This window comes from Alligator mississippiensis, chromosome 6 (assembly GCF_030867095.1).
Source record: "Alligator mississippiensis isolate rAllMis1 chromosome 6, rAllMis1, whole genome shotgun sequence".
NCBI classification, from domain to species: Eukaryota; Metazoa; Chordata; order Crocodylia; family Alligatoridae; genus Alligator; species Alligator mississippiensis.
This window is the reverse complement of record NC_081829.1, coordinates 2,522,605-2,538,468: the sequence shown is the minus strand read 5'-3', so window position 1 is coordinate 2,538,468 and position 15,864 is coordinate 2,522,605. Positions and strand designations below refer to the sequence as shown.

Sequence of the window (15,864 nt, the reverse complement as noted above, 5' to 3'; positions counted from 1 at the left end):
TGTGTCCTGGGGCTCCATATATGTGTGTGCACACGTGTGTATGCGTGTCCTGGGTTCTATGTGTGTGCACGCGTGTCTTGGCTTCCGTGTGTGCGTGCAGGTGCATGTGCGTGTGTCCCGGGGCTCCATAAGTGCGTGCGTGTGTGTTGGGGCGTGCCGGTGCCCTGGAGCTCGCTGTGTGTGTGCACGCGTGTTTGTGCACGGCCCGAGTTGCGTGCGGGGCTCCACCTGTGCGTGTGCCCGGCCCGGCCCGGCCCGGGCGAGCGGCGGGGCCGGGGGCGGCGCAGGGCCCGGGGCTCCTCCCGCTGCCGCGGAGCCCCATTGTGTGCGGCGGCCGCCCCCGGGCCAGCTCCGGCAGCGGGACCGGCGGTGTAACGGCGCAGGGTGGGCGAGGACGGAGGGACCGGGGGCTCCCCACCCCCGGGTGCTGCCGCTCTGTGAGCGCGTCTCGGAGGGGAGCTGGGGTCCGGGAGGCCCGCGCCGGGCTCAGCCCCCCCTTCCCTCACGCAGAGGCCGGCGGGTGCCCTTGGCCATGCCCCGCCTGGGGGGTCCCGGGGGGCTCCTGCTGCTGGGCTGCCTCCTCCTGGTGCCGCCCGGTGCCGCCTGCCCGGCGCCCTGCGAGTGCTCGGAGCCGGCCCGCACCGTCAAGTGCGTCCAGAAGGAGCTGAGCGCCGTGCCCCCGGGCATCCCCGCGTACACCCGCAACCTCTTCATCACCGGCAACCGCATCCCTCGCCTCGCCAGCCGGGACTTCCAGGGGCTGCCCAGGCTCGTCACCCTCTCGCTGGCCAACAACAGGTAGGGAGCACCCCCCTTCCAGCCCGGGGGCAGCTGGGGTGGGGCTGAGCCTGGTGCTGGGCGAGCGGGCAGCCCCGGGGCCTGCGGGTGCAACCTCCACCCGTGGAAGCCCGGAGGTGTAGGTTAGAGCCGTGATTCTCAGCCGGGGTGCCGCTGTGCTCTTGGGTATCGTGAGGTCTTTTTAGGGGTGCTGCCACACCCCAGGGTGGTGGGAGATCCTTTTAGGGGTGCCACAAGATCCACGTGGGGTGCTGCCGTGCTCTAGGGTGCAGCCAGATCCCCTTAGGGGTGCCGCGAGGAGGCGCTGCACAATACTTGCACCGTTCGCTGGGCAGATGCCTACACGTGAGTCACAAGGAAAAATGGAGATTTCCCGTAGGAATCCTGGGCATCGCAAACCTCCTGACCTGTTGCCATCTTATTTTTGCTACAGGGAAAATGGCTCTGGTATACATATATTTTTCCATAGTTGAGGAGCAAGTGAGGGGACCCTGGGGTGTGACCAAAGGTTGGGAACCCACGGGCTGGACAAGTGCCCGTCTGGGACGGTTTAGGTGGGGATGACGTGGCCTTCCTGAGGTCCCGTCTAGCCTTCTTGTGCTGCCAGATGTTGCTTAGGGGTGTGTGTGGGTGTGTGTGTGTAAATGCTGCTGGTTTTTACCCCATGCGTAACCCACCTGGGGAACTCCCTGCTGCCAGAGCAAAGTGAAGCAAAGAGCTTAGTGACACCCTGGGGGGATAAGGACCATGCCCACATCATCCTGCTGCCTGGAGCAGGGCGACCCTTGCAGAAGGGCTCTTAAAGGCTCAGGCATGAGCAGCTCCTTTCCTGGGGGGTTTCAGGGCAAAGCTCTCCCGCTTGCAGCTGCATCCGTTCTGCAGCTCCTCGTCCAGCCAAAGCCCCCAAAAGGCCGGTGCCTCATTCCTGGGTCTAAACGCTCACTGCGGTGGCATCCAGCCTGTCTCCATGAGCGCGCGACACAACTCCATATCCCCACGCACCGCTGAGTGGGGACTTTGGGGTCTTTCTGGTTCTGCCGCCTTCAGAGCCTGGCCCTGGGTGACCCCTTGAGCGAACTCCCGACAGGTGCGGTGAAGTTTGAGGCACATGGGTGCTCATGGAAGAGGAGTCGGGGCTGCAAGGGGAAGGCGTGATGGAGACCGTCGCTGGGGGTCTCTCCAGCTTGGGGAGCGTGCACACGCCCACAGCTGCAACCTTCCCACTCTCAGCAATCGGCTGCTTCTGCAGCCCTCATTTCCTTCCTGTAGGAATCGAGGAGCCTGGTCTCCTGGCATGTGTAAGCTTTTGGGAGTTCTCTCTCACCCATTGCTGCAAATGCTCAGATGCTCCTGGATTGCACGGTGGAGCTCTCACCCGGGGCGGAAGAGGGTGACGGTCCCAGGAGCCTGCCCCGCCATGCAGGACCTGATACTGATCACTTGGTCTCTGACTTGGCCTGTCCTGTCACAGGGCACGTAGAGGAGAGGGTCTGCAGAGAATAGGAGAGCTCCAAAGAGCTCTGCTTACGGGCCTGATGTGAGTGCCATTGTGTCTCATAGTTTCATAGTTTCTAGGGTCAGGAGGGACCTGAACAGATCATCAAGTCCGACCCCCTGCCCCGGGCAGGAATGAGTGCTGGATCATAATACCCCATGAGGAGCATGGAGAAGGGTGGACGCTATAGAGGGAGAGCATTGAACCTGATATCTCTAGAGTGATCCATTCCCTACTAAGTGCCCTCCCTGAGATCCTCCATCGTTGGTTTAGAGATCGTTGCCCCACAGCACAGCTGTAACCCAGGCCCAGCAATGCCAGCCTTCTCCCGGCTGCCAAAGTCCTGGCAGAGGCTGCTTGGGTGGGGATGACTTGGAGCTGGGTGGGAAAAGAGGCCCTTGTTCCTGGGGGCAAAGCCGTTTGGGCTTCGCGGGATACTCACCGTGTGCCTACTCCTTTCTCTCCCAGGATTGTGGCGGTGGAGACCGGGGCTTTCTCCGCCCTCCCCAGCCTGCGCTCCCTGGACCTGAGCAACAACCGCCTGGCCGCTGTCCACCCCGACGCGTTCGGCGTGGGCAACAGCTCCTTGTGGGCACTGAACCTGAGCCGTGCGCTCCACAACGCCTCCGCTCTCCTGCCCCTGGCAGCCGCCATCGCCCGGGGTGGCTTCCACAACCTCTCCAGGCTGGAGCTGGCCAGCAACGGCATCGTCTACCTGCCCCTGGGCCTGTTCTCTGGCCTCGCCGGCCTGCGGCACCTGGACCTGAGGAACAACTCGCTGGTGGACGTCAAGAATGCCACCTTCGCCGGCCTGGACCTTGAGCACCTGGACCTGACTGCCAATGCCCTCAAGACCCTGCGGGCCGAGGCGCTGGCGGAGCTGGGCCGGCAGCCGCATCTCCACCTCTTCCTGCAGGACAACCCGTTCGTGTGCAGCTGCGACATCGAGGACCTGGTGGGTTGGCTGAACCGCAGCCGCCAGGCAGCCGACGCCGACCGGCTGACCTGCGCCTTCCCCCGGGCTCTCCAGAACACCTCGCTGCTGGCGCTGGCCGGGGCCGAGCTGGGCTGCCACTCCAGCCCGCACGGCGAGCGTGCCCTGCAGACCTCCTACGCCCTGCTGGGCGCAGTGCTGGGCCTCCTCGGCGTGGCCTTCCTCTTCGTGCTCTACCTCAACCGCCGCGGCCTCAAGGGCTGGGTGACCAGCACGCGGGGTGCCTGCCGCAGCCTGCTAGAGCAGCGCCGCTATCGCTACGAGATGGGCGCGGAGTCCCGTGCCGCCCGGGTCTCCACTCTCGACATGTGAGCCTGGGCATCTCGGGGAGGGGGCAGTGCATGGCTGCTTTGGGTCCCTCGCAGGCCTGGCCAAGCCCTGCCCGTCTCCTGCAGTGGTTCGCAGACTCCTCGGTCCCTTTGGCACATGCTGGCACTTCTGCTTCCCTTGCCTAGGGTGGCTCTTCCTACGGGACCTGCCTCGCAACCCAGCACCAGCTTTGGGGGACCATGGCTGGGCCAGCACAGTGGCTCCCTTCTGACGGGGCTGTACCCAGGGTAAGGGATGCAAGGACGATGCTACTGGAGCAGACTGCCCGGCTCTGCCCAGCTCCGAGGAAGGCACAGGACAGTTTTGTCTGCAGCCGAGATGTGCAATAAGAGGCCTGGAGCATGTGGGACGGTTCCAGCCCCCAGTTGGGAACAGCTGATTCCCAGGGGCTGCAGCCCCTGGCTGGAGAGACGCTACTTCAGTGGGAAGGGGCAGAGGGCATTTCAGGGGGGTTTATTGTTGCTATAAATGGGGGGTGGAGGGGAGGGTTTGATTTCTTCTCGGCACAGTTCACAGAGAACCTGCCCCCAGGCTCGGTCTCTGGCTGACGAACTGGGCTCAGTGAGAGGTGGGAGGCAGGGGGCACCAAGGCCCGAGCCAGGTGCTGGGCCAGGAGCGGCTGCTTGGCCACAGCTGGCGGGGAGGATGGCAACGATGTGCTCCTGTCTCTTGTCACCCAATGCGGACAATAAAAAGTTCCTCGAACGGCGCCTGGCAGGTGTGGGGTGAAGCATCTCCGGCCCCGATGCACCGTGGCAGGGGAGGGGGGCAAGCAGAAGAGACCGACACTTCATGGGCACAACGTGGCAGAGCAGCTAGGGGCAGAGAGACCCCTTCTCCCAGCCTGTGGTCTCTCCTAGAGAAAGCGCTTACCTCCTGGGACCCCAGCCCCTCGCTCCCCGTGCCCCGGGGTTTTGCCTGCCATCTCCGTTGGTGCCAGGGCAGGAAGGGGCATAGAGAAACAGAGGCCCGACAGAGCCGGGTGTGAGCATCTCCCTGGCTTGCAAAACCCAGAGCGCTCATGGCAGCTCGAGGGCACCCCCTTGTGCCCACCTGGCCAAAATGCCAGGGAGTGAGCCCCCCACCCCCAAACTCCTGCCCCTCTTTGCATTGTAGCTTGCTCCTGCCTTGAACAGCTAAAATCCTGGCCCCAGGGGCAGAGTCTTACCCTGCAGAGCCTGAGCCCAGCAGCGAGCCTCTTTCCTTTGACACGGGAAAGAAACAAATGAGATGGGGCCAAGGGGGGGAGAAAACCCCAGATAATAAGGCTTTGAACTGGTGTAAGTGAGGAGTGGGTGCACAACAGGCTGCCCCTCTCGGGTGTAGTCACCCCAGGCAAACTCCCTGTTAAGCCCACGCTGTAGCCCCCCCGGGGCCGTGTGTCCCAGGGCAGCCCTTGCTTGTGTGGGATGCGAAGCCAGCTGCCCTGGTGCCCCAGGCTCCCTCGTGCCAGGCGCTGTGCAGACCCACCGGACTCTTTCCGGGCCAGGCCAGGCCAGTCCGGTCCGGCGAGCCGCTCTCCTCCAGGCCCTGGTTTCCCGCCGGCTGCATGGGGTGGGGAGGTGTTTCCTCCCCACTGTGGTTGACTCAGCCTTAGGTCTCCCTGAGGTTGCTTCTGTGCAGCTCTGCAAACGCGCAGGGGCGGCGACAGGCAACGGCAGCCAACTTTGGCACCGCTAGAGGAGGAAGAAGGGGGTCCCTGGAGCCTCGCCTGCGGAGACCCGGCCTCTTCTCCCCACCCCGTGGGGGCCCCTGGCAGGACAGGTAACTCCGCCTCGGCCTCGCCTCCCTGAGCTCCACCTGTTGCAGAGGTGGCGGGGGCACGGGAAGCAGCCGGGAGCCACCCCAACCCCTGCACCCCAGCCGGCAGCACCCGGCCCCGGGGCGGGAGAGGTTGGACCGGGCGAGGGGTGCAGCGGATCCGCCTCTGATCCGGTTCAGACGTGACCCGTTGGGGAATCTCCTGGCGAAGGCTGGGCTGCAGCCCCACAGCGGGCTCTGCCTTTGCCTGGTCCCGCGGGGCAGGAGTAGGGGCTGTGTGGGGTGAAAGGGCAGGCCCTGCCCAGGTCCCCAGGACTCGCCCGCGCTCCTGCTGCCTGGGCCTGGAGGCACCGGGTCTGACACGGGAGGTGGATTCGAGTCTCCCTGCTCAGCACCACTGGCCTGGGGGCCAGTCCCTTGGTATTGGCCTTGTGGTGGCAGACAGGGGGTCTGGACGGGGAACCGAGGGCTCCAGGGCCCATCTCTGTGTGTGGAGCTGGGCCAGGACCCAGCTGCTGTGCTGCACCCCAGAGGTGGCTGCATCTTAGTGCTGAGGCTTAAGAGGGGCCGAGTGGGCTGGCGAAGGGCTCTCGCTGCCCTGGTTCCTTGCGTCTTGGGGTTGGGGGTTGCCCGGGCACTGCTGGGAGGGGCGTTGCGGAGGTGGGGGCTGCTTCTGGGTCCGGGGGCTCCTTCCATTTGATGACTGAGATGTTTTGGTGGAGAAGCAGCACCCTCAGCCCCTGCGTCTGGAGGGGACGAGACAACCACAGCCGGCGCGTCTCTGGGGCCTCATAAACAGGATGCCGCCTGCTGCAGACAGTGCTCCGGGCCCGGGGCACGGGTGGTGCTGTGAGCCTGGGGGGCTGTGAAATGCAGCTGCCTCTGGGGTGGTGGGCAGAGGGCAGGGGGGACGTGGGCCTAGCTCATGCACCCTCTGCCCTGCGGCCCAGCTGGAGAGCTTAGCACCGCCAGCTCCCCTCCTGGCCCTGCTCCCTTAAGGTGAACTGCGTTCACCCTGCTCTCCTGGGGCAGCAGCAAGCAAACCCTGGGCTGGATCTCTGGGCCCAGGTCTGCTCGTCCTCATGCAGCAGTGGCTGGGGCGGGAACCTGTCTTAGGGTCCCCAGAGCTGCCCTGTGGTGTGGGCATGGCCGCCTGCCCCCGCAGCCAGCAGTCCCTGGCACCGCCCTGCCTGTCCGGCTGTGCAGCGTGGCAAGGCTTGCCCCTTGCCCTGTGCAAATGTTTTCCTTCTGGGAGGGAGGCTCTGTGCCAGCCCCAGCGTCCCGCCCCATCCATCCGCCTGGGTGAAATTGGGCTGGCACGGTGCCTGGGCTGCGGCACCCATTGCCCTGCCCCAGCCTCCGGCATCCCGTGGGGCCTCTGCCAGGCTCAGCCGCGGCCTGTTGGCTATGAGCATGGTCCCCGCTCCGTCCCCGGCCAGCCGGGGTCCTTGGGAGGATGTCAGGGCAGATCCACCCCGCCCTCCCTACCCCGGGCTGTGCTCTGGGGCTGTTCTCACAAGCCAGCAGCTGGGGCCAGACCCATTCTGCGCGTGCATTATCCGACGCTGGCAGCGTGCGAGACTGGGTCCCTGGGCCGCGCCAGGTGAACGCAGCCTGGCTGCGGGGCAAGGGGACGGTGCAACCCTGCCCGCAGCACCCGCCTGCAGCCCCAGGCAGCTCTGATGCAACTCCCCCAGCCTTGCCACAGCACGGCAGCCTGTTGTGCAAGGCGCCTTGCAAGAACAAGCCCGTGCAGCTCCTGGCACGTAGGAGCCCCTCCCTGCAGCAGGGAGCTGGGGGGTCTCGCTGCCAAGGGGAGAGCTCGGTGGGTCTCAGCCCCATCTGGGGCACAACAAGCACGGCTGCTCAGCCCATGCCTCCCCTCCTCGAGGCAGGCTGGGCAGAGATGCGAGGAAGGGCAGCCCCTGTTCTGCGTGAAGCGGCTTCCCAGGGGTGCGGTCGGCTCTGGCGCTGAGCTGCAATGCAGCTGGGCGCTCCAGCCTGGGGCTGGCTTCGTGCTTCTGCACAGGTTGTCCTTCCCCTCGTCGCCCTGCCCTGCCATGGGCTAGGACTAGCCCTGAGTGCACATCTGCAGGGCATCAGCACTGTGCCTGGGGGTGCCTGGGGCTTGCTACCAGCCAGGAGAAGACTCCATGCGTCTCCCAGCCCCGGGCGCTGCTCCTGCCCCTGCCCCAGCCCAGCTCCCACGGGCCTGGGTGCTTTCGAGGGGCCAGGGTTTCGGGGTGTCTGCTTGGGCCCTGGCTGGCAGGCCAGGAGCTGTGTGTTTGTCGCCGCAGGAGGAGGAAGCTGTGCTGCGCGTGGGTGCGGGGTCACATTGCTACAGACAGGAAGGGCTGCGCGGAGCATCTGATCTGCTCCGCAGGTGACGGTTTTGCAGCTCAGAAGCTTCCCCCTCCTCGCCTGTCCCCAGCTCCGGCCCGTCTGCGCAGGTTGGGGGTGCGTTGGGGGTCACCACCCAGCCCAGGCAGCACCTCTGCAGGGCTGCAGGCTTTGGGGAGGACAGGCCGCGTCTCTGTGCCCTGCCCTTCGCTAGCTGGACCCTGTCCAGGATGCAGGTGCCAGCTTGCAAAGCCTGAGGTGAGGGATCAGCGCCGGAGAGGTTGCGGGGGAGGCAGAGACTCCTTGCTCCCCTCGTCCCTCCCCAAACTAGCTCGGGGTTCAAGCATCCAGTGCTGCCCTGGTGCAAGCGGCTGCTTTGCTTTGCTAAAGCCCAGGGCTTGACCGGGGTCTCTGAGACCCCACGCGCGGGTCCGGAGCACCGTGCTTCCACGAGCTGCAGGCAGCTGCTGCCCGCCAGTGCGTGCCCAGCCCCTGCTGCCCGCTGAGCGTGGGAGAGCACAGTCCTGGGACTGGGAGGTGCAGGCTGCACTGGGAGGCTTTCCCTGACCCTTGGGCTTGCCCAGTGCTGGCATGGGCAGAGCCCGCACCCTCCCCTTCCTCTTTGCCTTTCCCTTCTGCACAGACCTGGGCTGCGGCCGAGCCGGTCGGGGTGCTCAGCCCCTCTGCCTGGTCTCTTGCAGGGCTCAGGATGATGTGGGACCCACATCCAGGCCCTCGGGGGAGCACCGTCCAGCGCTGAGCCCTGCTGCCCCAAGATCCTTGTGCTTCCCGTGCACCCTGGCACCAGGGCGGGATGGCCAGCTGCTGTCCGTGCCCCTGGATCCATGCGGAGCGGTGACGCGCTGATGGTGCCTGGGCCGCAGGGCTGACAGCAAGCCCGGAGCTTGGTGCGTCTTCTCAGGCTCCCTGACCCGCTGGGACGGACGGCACGTGTGGTGCGGCCTGGGCCTGGGTGCTGGACGCTGCCATGGCTCAGGACATAGAGGCGGACTGCCTGCTGGACCTCAGCTTCCTGACGGAGGAGGAGCAGAGCGCCATCGGCGAGGTGCTGCTCCGGGACTCACAGCTCCGCGTGCTGGAGGAGGGACGCGTCAGGTGAGACCGCGGTGCCCACTCACCCACCTGGGGACCTGGCTCCACCCCCCGCATGGACATGCACACACATGCACATATACACATGTGCACATGAATATATACATGTGCAAGCATGCATGCACAGGCACTCATATACATACTTGCGTGCACATGCACACACATGTGCATGCACACACACACACACATCCCTGCACCTGTGTGAAGCAAAGGGCACAAGTCTCAGGCTGGACATTGGCTCAACCCGCTGATTGCTGTTCCCTGGGGGCAGCTGCCTGCGTGGGAGGCTGAGCCGTGTCTCCGTGTTAACTCTCCCGCTCCACTTCACGCTACTCACTGCCCAGCCCCGTGGCCTTGGCTTTGCGTGGTCCAGAGGTGCACACACCCACCAGCACACGTCAGCGGCCCACCGCCTCGGCCATGCCAGGCTCCAGGGAGGAGGGCTCAAATGTCCCCGTGGGCCTAGGCCTGGCTGCGGCCCCAGTTTAGCCAGGGCTTCCTCAGGTGGGGCTTTGCCCATCACTGTGGTGTCTGGGCACCTTGTGAGTAGTAGCACAGGCTGCCCTGGCAGTCCCGGTCCTGCTTGTCCTGGGTTGTGTGTTGGGCGGGAGGCTGGTTGATGGGGCTGGGGGTGGAGGTGGCCTGTGCTGGGCTCTGCTTTGGGAGAGGAAGGGGTTGCAAAGCAGGGAGCCTGGCAGCGTCCCTGGGAGGCCAGAGGCCCTGCGTTCACCTCTGGAAACCGCTTCTTGTCTCCCTTGCGATGGGCCGGGACGTACAGCCGGGGGTGTCTCTAGTGGGTTATGGAATAGAGAAAATCCCACACAATTTACTGATTCGTTTTGATGCACTGGCTGGGGGAGTAGTTAACTGATTGCACGATTTCACAATGATTACACACTTAATTTATACAACACAATTTTATTTTAAAACTCTTTGCTACATATATAACACTGCTTAGCTTTAAGAGACACCACAAACATTAAAAACACAATAATTACATATATCAGAAACAATGCTCGGAATGCACTTCCTTCCCAGACAATACTATAAGAATTAGTGTTACAAAAACAACTACAATTACAACTAAAAGTTAAATTTGAATCAATACTATTATTTTTCATATTATACTTACAATCCTAGAATTCCAAGAAGCCAAATACCAAAATATGGTTTCATTCCTCAGTAGTACGATTCAATGGGTTGGCCTCAGTAGTACGGTTCAATGGAATGGGCTCAGCAATACAATTCAATAGGCTGGCTTCAGCAGTGATAGGACTAAGTCCCCTTCCTTCAGTCCTTTTCAGGTGCTCCGCGGCTTCAGCGTGAACTAAGAGATTCGTGTTCACGGAGAGGGTAGTTTCAGGTGATCGGTCTGACCCGAGCTATACTTGCGATTTTTCCTTCGTTGTTCCACAAGTATAGTCACCTCCAAATTGGGACAGCAAGTTACCGTTTTTATTGAGCGAGTTGCTGTCAGCGGGCTCCTCCTACTCAATATATGGTTGCTCCCAGATTTGGGCTCGGATCTTCCTCAACAGATTCTTTTACCTTTGTTGAGCATTTTAAATTACCTTTGGGAAACTTCCATATCACTGCAAATGCCCTTTTCTTACCAACCTGGTCAAAAGGCCTCAGGGTTTGATCTCTTGGAATTCAGGATATTTGCTCTCTTTGTAAAAGATTTCTAAAAGATAAAATTTAAATTAAGACTTTAAGCAAAGTCAGGACCTTTTGCACGTAGTCCCAAAACAAAGAACTAGATAAGGAGATAAATCTTATCTTCTTCCTGAAACTGGCTAATGGGCAACCTTCCCAAACATTCAAACTATTTCATTCAATATGACGGGGCACCTTGCCCGGGTGGTCCCTGACCCTGGCCGGGGCTCAGCCCTCCCGCACTCCTCCCTTTCCCCCAGCAAACTGCGCGAGTCGGTCTCCAACCCCAGCCAGCTGAAGGGCCTGACCGGGGACTGGTTCTGCGACGTCCGGGCCAAGCGGCACCGGCACAACCACCTGGGCGCCGACATCGTCCGCGCCTCCATCCGCAGGAAGAAGAAGCCCAAAGGTAGAGGCTGGGTGGGGGCCGAGCTGGCCGGCTGTCGGGCTCAGCCACTCTTCCCAGGTGTGTGTAGCAGCTCCAGCCCCTCCGCAGCTGCACGGTGGAGGTGCCCGCGGGGCCAGCCTGCTTCCACGTTGGGCTGTCTCCCTCTAGCGCCGGCAGCTCGTAGAGATGCTGGCGAGGCCGCCTCGTCTTGCTGCTGGGGTGTCCCCCACCTGGGAGGTCCCAAATCCGGGCCCGGGAGGATGGGATGGGATGGGACGGGGAGGGGAGACGAATCCCTCTGAGGCTTCCTGCCACCGCTGTCTTGTCCGTGGGAGCAGGAGAGCAGGAGCCGAAACGTGCCCTCAGCGCGGGGGACCTGGGGCCGATCCGCGAGCCGGTGCTGGAGGAGAAGGAGGGTGCGCTGGATAGCGAGGACAGGTGAGCATCGCTGAGCCGCCTGCCGGGGAAGCAGCAGAAGCAGACTGCCCCTGTGCCGTGTCACTAAGGGCTTTCTCCCCTCGCAGGCTCCCCGCAGAGGCTGCCCACGACGCCGAGGACACGCAGGTCAGTGGAGCCCAGGGGCACGGGCACTAGCAGGTGGGCACGACAGGAACCGCTGCCCCGGCCCCGTCACTGCACTCCATGCCTGGGGCTTTCCTTCCTGAGCAAGGCCAGGGCATTGGTGCCAGGGCTGCGGGAGCTCAGTGCATGGGGCTGCCCGCACGCCTTGTGATGGAGATGCCAGTGGGGCACCAGCCACATGCACCCACGGTTACTACTGCCGTGCCAGCCTGCCCACGCGGTAGACATGGCTCGCTGCTCCCGGCAGGTTTGGCAGGGGATTTCCCCCCCCCGACAATGTCAGGGCATTGGTGAGGCATCGTGTTGGCGTTTGAGTTGCCTTGCAAGGTCACGGAGGGCAGCCTGGCCACGGGCACGTGGGGGGCATGCTATAGGGCCGGAGCTGCTTGGAAGAGAAAGGCTGCTGCGGCGATAAGACCCCGTCCCTCCAGCTGGCAGGGGACAGCGGGGGCCGACTCCTGGTGCAGACGGGAGCTCTCCCAGGGCTTGGGCCCCTCTGAGCCCCTGCCCAGCTCGCTCGGGTGATCCCAGCGCAATGCACCGTGAACGCAGCAGCATTGCCGTCTCCACAAAATGCATCGACGCCACTGTCAGAGCAAAGTCCCCTCCGCTGACAGAGGACCTGGAGGCTGATTTGCATAATTAGACATCCAGATCAGCTGTTTTAAGTATGCAAATAACACCGGAAGGCCCTTGTGTGTTGGGGGGGGAAGATGTGCCTTTTTCACTGCTGTCACTGCTACTTGCTGGATTTCCTGCTTCTGCACCGCTGCAGTCTGAAGAGCCGGGAAGGTGATTAACTCGCTTTGCATATGCAGATGAGCTGAATTAGAATGGCTTTCCCTAATGAGGAAGCAGAGCTGGCTGTGTTCAGCAGCTCCTTCACCAGCTGTCTTGTCTCTGTAGGATGCAGGCCAGGTGAGGGAGCAGGAGCCTGGGGACAAGCCAGGTAAAAAAAGCATCCCCTGGGCCAGTGTCCGCGGTGCTGTGGGGCCACGGGCAGTTAGGGAGCAGAGCCCCCCCCCAAGCTGGTCCCCATGAGTCCCCAAAACCACCTCCAACCTCTTTGCTGATGCAGACAGCGACGACTCATTCGAATCATTCAACACGTCCAGCCCAGAGGAAGGGGAAGAGGCAGGGAGCAGGGAGACCCAGGCATGCCCGGCCATCACCATCACTGTACAGGTACGCAGGCAGAGTGTGGCTGGGGGGCTTTGGGGCATGGCAACATCTGCCCCACAGCTGGGGCGAGAACCAGGGCAAGAGCCCAGGCCTGCCTGCCTGAGCGGGCCAGGAGGGAGGAGGCTGAGCAAAAGGGGCACTGGCACCATGTGCCTTTCCTGGCACTGTTGGCTGCCGCAGGGTGGGGGCAAGTGCCAGGGTCTGGGGTGTGTGGGGGGGGGAGGCTGGAGCTGGGCTGGCCTCTCACTTGGGGCTGGGGTGCGCTGTGTCCCCCCAGAGCAACGGGGCCCTGCAGAACAGCCAGGACGGGCTCGTGGAGTCGCCCCCCAAGAGGAACGGCGCGGGACCCCCCCAGACCCTGCTGACCACCAGCACCTCCATGTCCAGCCTCGGCTCCACGGTACGTGGGCAGGGCAGGGTGGGAGCGGGGCTGGAGCGTGCAGGGGGGCAGGGTTGGATGGAGCAGGGAGCTGCATCGCGCCTCCTGCCCGTGCCCCTCCGAGCTCCCTGCACATCCTGCTCTCTTCCCCGCGCCCGCTGCAGCTGAGCGGCAGCATGATGAGCCTGTACAGCGAGGGGGACGTGGGCAGCGTGGAGGTACGCGGCTGCATCCAGCTCTCCCTGCACTACGAGGCCAAGAGGAAGGAGCTGCACATCCACGTCATCCAGTGCCGGGGGCTGGCCGAGGCCAAGAAACAGCGCTCGGACCCGTGAGTGCCGGGCAGGGGCCTGATCCTGGTCCCTAGCCCCCAGGCTCTGGGTGCCAGGTTTGCCTGCCTGTCCAGCCCCAGGCCACCTCTGGCCCTCTTTCTGGGCACGGCCACGCTCCCCTTTGGCCCTAGCTGGGCAGCGCAGGGCAGGGCACGCATGGGTAGCAGCCTTGTTTGGGTGCAGCTGCCACGTCCGGGGCAGCAGCAGTGCCAGTCAAGGCTCCTATATCCTGCTCTAACCGTGTCCGCGCTAGGTGCTGTACAACTGTTGCGGCACAGGGCGTGGAGGTGGGGGGAACTTCTGCTGGGTGCGAGGCAGCGGCAATCAGCCCCAGCCCTGGTCCCAGCCCCGGCCCCTCTGCCCGGCTCCCAGGTACGTCAAGACCTACCTGCTGCCGGACAAGTCCAACCACGGCAAGCGCAAAACGGCCGTCAAGAAGCGGAGCCTGGACCCCGTCTTCAACGAGACCCTCAAGGTGAGCAGGGGCTGGAGCCCAGCCAGGGCAGGGTCCCACCCAGGGGTGTCTGGAGCATCCTCTCCCTGGACAAGGGGTTGAGGGCAGGGGGGCGGTGGCAGGGGCGTTGCTCTCTCTCGGGGCTGCTGGAAGGGGCGGGGGTCCAGCCGAGGGGCAGGCGGTGGCGTCGGGGAGCCCCTGGTGCCAGCGCCCCTCTCTCCCCCCCCACGGCGGCCGCAGTACAAGATGGAGAAGGACGAGCTCCAGAGCCGCGTGCTCAACGCGTCCGTCTGGCACCACGACACCCTGGGCCGCAACCTCTTCCTGGGCGAGGTGGAGATCGCGCTGAGCACCTGGGACTGGGGCAACACGCAGCCCGAGTGGTTCAACCTCCAGCCCCGGGTGAGGCACCCCCCCGCCCCGGCCCAAAGCACCCCCTATCCTACCACGCTCAGCCGGCGGTGGTCTGTCTGCCTGTCCCTTTCTCCAGCCCGCTGCAACCCCGCTGGGTTGTTGCCAGCCAGGGGCAAGGGGCTGTACGTCCCCCCCGTTCCTGCATCCCCTGCACACATGCATGCACGCTGATCTCCCCGCACCCTTCCCGCAGACGCCGGTCTCCCACAACGGCCTCATCAGCCGGGGCAAGCTCAACCTGGCACTGAAGTTCATCCCTGCTGGGGCTGAAGGTAAGACCTGGGCATGTGGCTCCTGGAGCCAAGGTCACGTCTGCTTCCCTGGGCACCCTCACGCCAGGTGCAGGGGGATTGGCACAGCTGGGACAGGGAAAGCAGAGATGACAGACATGCAGGGGCCTGGCGGCAGGAAGGCAATGCACACGCGTGTCCAGCCAGGGAACAAGCCCGCACAGGTTGTGGGTGCAAGGGGAGCGGGGCAAGGAGCTGCCCCTGCCTCAGCACTTGTCCCTTCTCCCCCAGGAGCTGGCCTGCCTCCGACGGGGGAGCTGCACATCTGGGTGAAGGATGCCCAGAGCCTCATCCCCATCCGGGGCGGCACCGTGGACTCCTCCGTGCAGTGGTGAGGCTGCTGGCAGGGACGGGGATGCCCAAGGGGGCTGCGAGAAGGCTTGGGGGACCAGCAGGGACCCAAGGGCAGGCTGGGGGCAGCTAAGCCTCCAGCTCGTCCTGCTTTCCGGGCTCATGCCACGCTCCTGCCCGCAGCTACGTCCTGCCGGATGACAGCAAGGCAAGCCGCCAGAAGACCCGGGTGGTGAAGCGGAGCCTGACCCCGCTGTTCAACCACACCATGGTGTACGACGGCTTCCAGGCCAAGGACCTCAGCGAGGCCTGCGCCGAGTTCACCCTCTGGCACCACGAGAACTTCTCCAAGCAGCTGCTGGGAGGCCTCCGCCTCAGCCTGGGCACCGGTGAGCCAGGGCCTGGCGGCTGCTGGGCACGATGGGGCGACTGGTGCCTCCTGGGCATCTGCATCCACCTGGGGAAGGGCCCAGGTGAGGGTGCAGAGGCCCCGTGGGTGACGGTGCCCCCCTCTCTCCCTGGCAGGGAGCAGCTACGGGCTGCCCGTGCCCTGGATGGACTCCACGGAGGAGGAGCGGCGTGTCTGGGACAGCCTGCTGCAGCAGCCCGGCCTCTGGGTGGAAGCCCTGCTGCCCCTGCGGGCCAACCTCACCCCCAGGACTTAGCTCCCCCCCCGGCCTGGACTCCCCCCTGCTGCTGGGGGTGGCAGGCAGGACTGGCTTCTGATGCCAGGGTGCTGGCCCAGGCAATCCCAGCGAGTCCCAGAGCTGCTGTGCCCGACCCGTCTTGGAAATAAACCCCTGTGCAACCGCGCAAGGCTGGAGATGCTGCCCCGGTGTCTGCGCTCACAGCTCGTGGTGCCACGTGGAGGGAGGCTGCCCATTGTGGTGGGTACAGGGCTGCCGTCTCCCCTGCCCAGGGGTGCTGAGCCCAGGCAGGATGATGCCCATCTGGGCTCTGGGCAGCTGTTCAGCTCACAGCCCCTGGCAGCCAGGGCAAGGGGGACCCTGGCTGTCATCACCCATAACTCCCCCCGCGACGTCCCAAAGAGGAGGTGCTCGCAGG

At 64.1% G+C, this 15,864-nt stretch overlaps 2 protein-coding genes across 3 annotated transcripts; both read left to right on the top strand.

Annotated features, from left to right (window-relative positions):
• Positions 1 to 260: 260 nt before the first annotated feature.
• Positions 261 to 4,326, top strand: LOC102561101 (trophoblast glycoprotein). Its single transcript, XM_006270218.4, has 2 exons — positions 261 to 798; positions 2,762 to 4,326. The coding sequence occupies exons 1-2, from the start codon at positions 533 to 535 to the stop codon at positions 3,597 to 3,599; spliced, it is 1,104 nt and encodes a 367-aa protein (XP_006270280.1). The 5' UTR covers positions 261 to 532; the 3' UTR covers positions 3,600 to 4,326.
• Positions 4,327 to 5,193: 867 nt separating this feature from the next.
• SYTL1 (synaptotagmin like 1) lies at positions 5,194 to 15,629 on the top strand. 2 transcript variants are annotated; one of them, XM_059729502.1, is made up of 15 exons: positions 5,194 to 5,381; positions 8,420 to 8,834; positions 10,748 to 10,896; positions 11,214 to 11,313; positions 11,400 to 11,439; positions 12,364 to 12,406; positions 12,536 to 12,642; positions 12,917 to 13,039; positions 13,183 to 13,349; positions 13,723 to 13,825; positions 14,045 to 14,206; positions 14,412 to 14,490; positions 14,740 to 14,839; positions 14,983 to 15,188; positions 15,325 to 15,629. In XM_059729502.1, exons 2-15 carry the CDS (start codon positions 8,707 to 8,709, stop codon positions 15,462 to 15,464), a joined length of 1,647 nt encoding a protein of 548 aa, XP_059585485.1. In that variant the 5' UTR covers positions 5,194 to 5,381; positions 8,420 to 8,706; the 3' UTR covers positions 15,465 to 15,629. The 2 variants fall into 2 exon arrangements, with proteins under 2 accessions (XP_059585485.1, XP_059585486.1); XM_059729503.1 differs by lacking the exon at positions 5,194 to 5,381 and adding an exon at positions 6,299 to 7,761.
• The last annotated feature ends 235 nt before the right edge of the window (positions 15,630 to 15,864 follow it).